We start from the raw sequence: 5,354 nt of genomic DNA, 5'->3' as shown, positions 1-5,354 counted from the left end.
GCTGGAGAGATGGCTCAGCGGTTAAGAGCATTGCCTGCTCTTCCAAAGGTCCTGAGTTCAATTCCCAGCAACCACATGGTGGCTCACAACCATCTGGAATGTGATGCCCTCTTCTGGCCTGCAGACATACACACAGACAGAATATTGTATACATAATAAATATTAAAAAAAATTTGTAAAGGATTCCCTATAGATTTCTTTTTATATCTGTACTATTCCATTAATCCTTAATTTTATCGTTCTACATGTTAAGCATGTGTAAATGTTTCTGGTACTTTTGTATCTGGAGTTACTGCAACATAAGGAGCCATTCACTCACTCCCAGCTAAGAAAACAGGGAGAATAGAGAAAAATTATATTCTACACATGGTAGCAAGTGCCCGAGATCTACTTTTTCTGCTGTGATGGCCAGCCTCCAAGATGTCTCCAGTGGCCCATGCTTCCTGTTATTCTCAACCTACAGAGAGTCCCCTCCTACACTATACTAACACACACAGCTAAGAGACTCCAGGAAAACTAACGGTGTGTCACGTCAAGCAAATTGCACAGCACACGAACTGAAGCTTCTTCCTAGGGACACTCCCTTGCACAGCACTCACTCCAGAGGAAGCTCTGTCACAAAGTGAGCGGGGTGAATCTCCAAGGAGAGTACCTGCTACCTAGGAACTACAACTTCTCACCAGCAGCCATGTAAGTGAACGTCCAAGCGAACTCTCCAGCCCCACCCCCAGAGAGTCATGCCAACTGCATCTAGAGTACAAAAATGAAGGAACTGAAGCAGCTTAGCCATTAGCAGACTCCTGGCCCTGAGAAACAAAGAGAGCAGAAGAACTTACTGTTCTGTGATGCGAAGCTGGGGTTTGAGGCTCAAGCATACTAAACAAGCGCTCTACCACTGAGCAATCAATGTTCCTTTCCAATAGTTACTGCTTACAACCACTGAACCTGCAGTCGCTTGTTACAGAAAGATTAGCTTGTTCTTTTGTTTTTCAAGACAGGATCTCATGTAACTTGGCTGCCCTGGAACTTGCTCTGTAAACCAGGCTGGCTTCGAATTCACAGAAATCTGCCTGCCTCTGCCTCTGGGAATGCTGGGATTAAAGACGTGTACAACCACCACCCCTTCTTAACCAAGAGTGATATAATTATAGAAGACTACAGATACACTTCATTACCGGATCTTTCCCATTCTACATATATCTTCCTTTCTCAAAAAACAAGGAGGAAGTGTTCAGAAAAAGTGAGGTGCACTTGCACCCCTCTCTCTCTCTCTCTCTCTCTCTCTCTCTCTCTCTCTCTCTCTCTCTCTCTCTCTCTGTGTGTGTGTGTGCGCGCGCGCGCGCTCCACACCCATGCATAAAGGCAGAAGGTAAATGTCAGATGCTTTCAATTAGCTTTTCTCCTTATTTTTGTTCTTAAGACAGTCTCTTATGAACCTGGAGCTTGCCGTTTCACCTAGACAGACTGGCCAGCAAGCCCCAGGAATAATGTCCCTGCTTTCTCGGTGCTAGGATCACAGGTTCATGCTATCTTACTTCTCTTTTTAACATGGTTGCTAAGGGCTGAACTCAGGTCCTCAAGCTTGTGCATTAAGTACTTTACCAATTGAGTCATACTATCCCCCCTCTATTTTTTTCTGGGGGGGGGGTGTCACACTCACATATCACGTAGCCCAGTTTGGCCTTCGAATTGCTATGGAGCTGAGTCTCAGTTGCTCGGGAGACTGAAGTAGAAGCCTACATAAAGGGTTGGGCTGGACAACTTAGTGAGACTGTCTCAAAATAAATTAGGGAACAGGAAGTGAGGAAACAACACTGGAGAGGAGGTCAGTGGTCCTGAGTTAGCCCCCACTACCCCAAAACAAAACAAAAATACATACTTTAAAATATTCAAACTAGGGGCTGGAGAGATGGTTCAGCAATTAAGAGCACTTGTTATTTTTGAAGAGGACCCAGGTTTGACTTCCAGCACCTACACAGTGGCTCATGATCATCCATAAGTCCAATTCCAGGGGATCCGACAACTCTTTTGACTTCTGCAGGCACCAGGCATGCATGTAGTACACATACATACATGCAGACAAAATCCTTATATATGTATATACATACATATACGTAACAGATATAAAATGAATTCTCTTTTATTATAAAAGGAAAAATCCCATCAAATCAGTTCACTAAGGCTGGGAATGGAGGGACCACCAAAGATATTTAAAAAAAACACATATGGCAAGATTATGGAGGTACATGCATTTACTAACAGCACTCAGGAGAGACAGACAGACAGACCAGCCTCGTCTACATAGTATGTTCAAGTCAGTAAGTCTTCTCAGACGCTCACTCAACACCGACAGAGTTGACTTACCCATACGCTCTGTTGTCAGGCAAGCCGCTATGGGCTCGTACTCCTGGGGGTATAACTCGGACTTCATTAATATAAACCACACATGGAAAACGAACCACATCTATATGGGAACTTTGCTATAAAAAAAGAGGATGAAACATCTGTAAGTAAAACAATTATTTTTTAGTTCTAAATATACTTTTTTTTTTCAGCTTAAAATAACACCAACAACCTTAAAATCCAGGGATGAGTATGTAACTCAGTTAAATAACATGCCTCACATGTTCAAGACCCTGGGTTGAATCCCCATTACTAAAAATTAACAAATCCGTATCGGTAAATCTATCATTTATACTAATTAAATGCTGTATGAATCACTTTCTAAAAAACAGTTGATGATGGGACCACAGAGAAAACTCAGCAGTTGAGATGGGTTGCTGTTTCTTCAAAAGGACCAGAGTTCAGTTCCCAGCATCTACCTCCAATAAGTCACAATTCCAGTGTCCTCTCTGACCTCCAAGAGCACCCACATAATGCTACAGAGAGATACACACATATACATATAAATGATATTTTTAAATAGCTGATGATTTATTGTGATGATAATGTACCTAATTAGCTTTCAATTAGTATACATAAATTTTCTGCAGCACATTTACTTCCCCACTGACATTTTGCTTAGATCAAGGGTTCTCAAACATTTTATATCATGACTCCGGATACTCAAGATATTTTTAAGGCTCTATGGGACAAAACAGACATCCATTGATGACGGAAATGGAAACGAAGCAGGCAAGTCTGGGTCATGCCTTTAAAAGGAAGGTTCAGACTGACATTCTTTCCACCCTTTCTTCCAATATTCTGTTGCTTTATATTCCTTCAATATCTTTGTTATTCTAGAGCATAAGTGTTATGATGAGCTACCATGACAGTATAAGCAACACTCTAAGAATGGCAGAGGAACAATATTGACATAACCTGAACTCCAATACTATAAAACTGCCATGTTATTGCTAGGATTTTCAATTCTTTACAAGATTATTTAAGAAGAAAATCCTATCCCATGTAAGGCCAAACAAAATAAAACAAACACTTTTTTATAGTTATTTTTGCACCCTTGAGCTACAGCAGAGCCCTCAAAGAACAACTTTAAATCAGAATAACCTTGAACTTTTGACCTTCCTGCCTCTGCTTCCTGAGTGCTGCAACTACAGGCATGAGACACCAAGTCTAGTTTTATGTGGGCTTCATGAACGCTAGGCAAGCACTGTACCAAAACCCACAACTCCAGCCCTAAAATGTACTACTTATAAACAGGAAATCTATAGCCAGGCAGTGGTGGCGCACACCTTTAATCCCAGCACTCGGAAGGCAGAGGCAGGTGGATCTTTGTGAATTTGAGGCCAACCTGGTCTACAAGAGCTAGTTCCAGGACAGACTCCAAAGCTACAGAGAAACCCTGTCTCAAAAAAATCAAAAAAAACAAACAAACAAACAAAGCGGAAATCTTCTCTATTAGCTTTACAAGTCCACCCCAAGACAGGTTTCTCTGTATCCTGGCTGTTCTGGGAACTCACTCTGTACACTGGCTGACCTCCAACTGAGAAATCCACCTTCCTCTGCCTCCTGAGTGCTGGGATTAGAACAACCACCACCTGGCTTATTATTATCAATTCTATTAAAATACATTAAATATTTCTGTAACTCAAGGCTAGCCTAGTCTGCCTAATGGGTTCAAGGTCAACCAGGGCTACACGCTGAGATCCGTCTGGGAAGAAAGGGTTTGGGGAGACCAGTGAATGAGGGAGAAGAGCTTTCTGGTCAAAGGGAAAGGGGCTGCATCAGAGGAAAGCAAACAACTTCAAGTTTCAAAAACTAGGAGCACAGTTCACTAGGCCTAGAGGGCAGATGAGGGAAGAAGAGGGCCAGGCTGAGCAGAGCACAAGCAGCAGGTTACAGAAACAGATCTCCACCTAGGATCCTTCTACTAAGGCCCAGGGTTGTCTCCTTTTGAATGTCTTCAGATACTTCAAACCTGGCCAGTTCAAACTGACTCTGTCCTCCACCCTGCCAATCAAGCCCACAAAACGCCCACTACATTGTCATATTTGGCTCCCACCCTCTCACCCATCTTTTCATTCCCAAACCGCTGGACTGAATGTCTGAACAGTGAAGTCTCGGCAGCCCAGTCTTCCTGCTGCTCCCCAGAGCTGCACGCTGGACCACTCTAATCTCATACATGAGTAGGACCCAAACTGGCTTTGTGATTCTTACTCGGCTTCACCCCACTTTATAACTGAAAAAGTGATGTGGTCTTTTTAGAATATAGACATCTAGGAAGTCCTTCCTGTTTTCTTCCTTCAGCAAAGCCAAATTCCCAGGTCTAAGAAACCTGGCCTCTTTACACTCCAAACCAAAATACTGTATGTGTGAATTTCCCTGACATGCCATGCTCTTTTTCACCTGCATGACCTCAGTTCTGCTGCTCTCTCTGATCAGACTCCCTCACCCCAACTCTCTGTAGATGTCAACTCTCTCTCAAACCTAAAACAAGGCAGGTTAGGTCCTCTCCATGGTGTGCCCAAAGTTCCTTCTCGAACTCATTTATCACTCTTTTTTTACCTAGCCCATTAGAGCATATGTTTCGAGATTTACTGTAAATTCAGTATCTGGCATATTCATTTAACAAAAGACCTGTTAGTAGGTGTTTAAAGTAACTTGTTTTAAAGAGTTAAAGATAAAACCCTGGGCTGGGAAGACAATGCATTCGAATGCTTGTCTAACATGCATGGAAGTCCTAAGTCTGGTCCCCAGGACCATGTAAACTGGCAAGAAGGAACAAGAGTTTAAAACTCATCTGCTAGCCTGCTAGCTACATAAGACTGTCTCAAGAACTAAAATAAAATCACGACAGGTTGAGACTGAGAACTCTGGAAAGGGTTACAATCATAAAGTAGTGTGAATATGAATATAACGGTCAGATTTCTTTTTTTCTTTTTTTTTTTTTTTTT

General features: G+C 42.3%; 1 protein-coding gene across 1 annotated transcript in view; it reads right to left on the bottom strand.

The window, feature by feature from the left end:
* The window catches only part of Virma (vir like m6A methyltransferase associated), a 65,035-nt gene that overhangs the window by 54,039 nt on the left and 5,642 nt on the right, over positions 1-5,354 (bottom strand). The window contains exon 2 of the mRNA XM_026786612.1: positions 2,365-2,480. Within this exon, the coding sequence (XP_026642413.1) occupies positions 2,365-2,480 (116 nt within the window). The remainder of the gene's footprint in view (positions 1-2,364; positions 2,481-5,354) is intronic.

This window comes from Microtus ochrogaster, linkage group LG5 (genome assembly GCF_000317375.1).
Source record: "Microtus ochrogaster isolate Prairie Vole_2 linkage group LG5, MicOch1.0, whole genome shotgun sequence".
Lineage (NCBI taxonomy): Eukaryota > Metazoa > Chordata > Mammalia > Rodentia > Cricetidae > Microtus > Microtus ochrogaster.
This window is presented reverse-complemented; position numbering and strand designations above follow the sequence as displayed.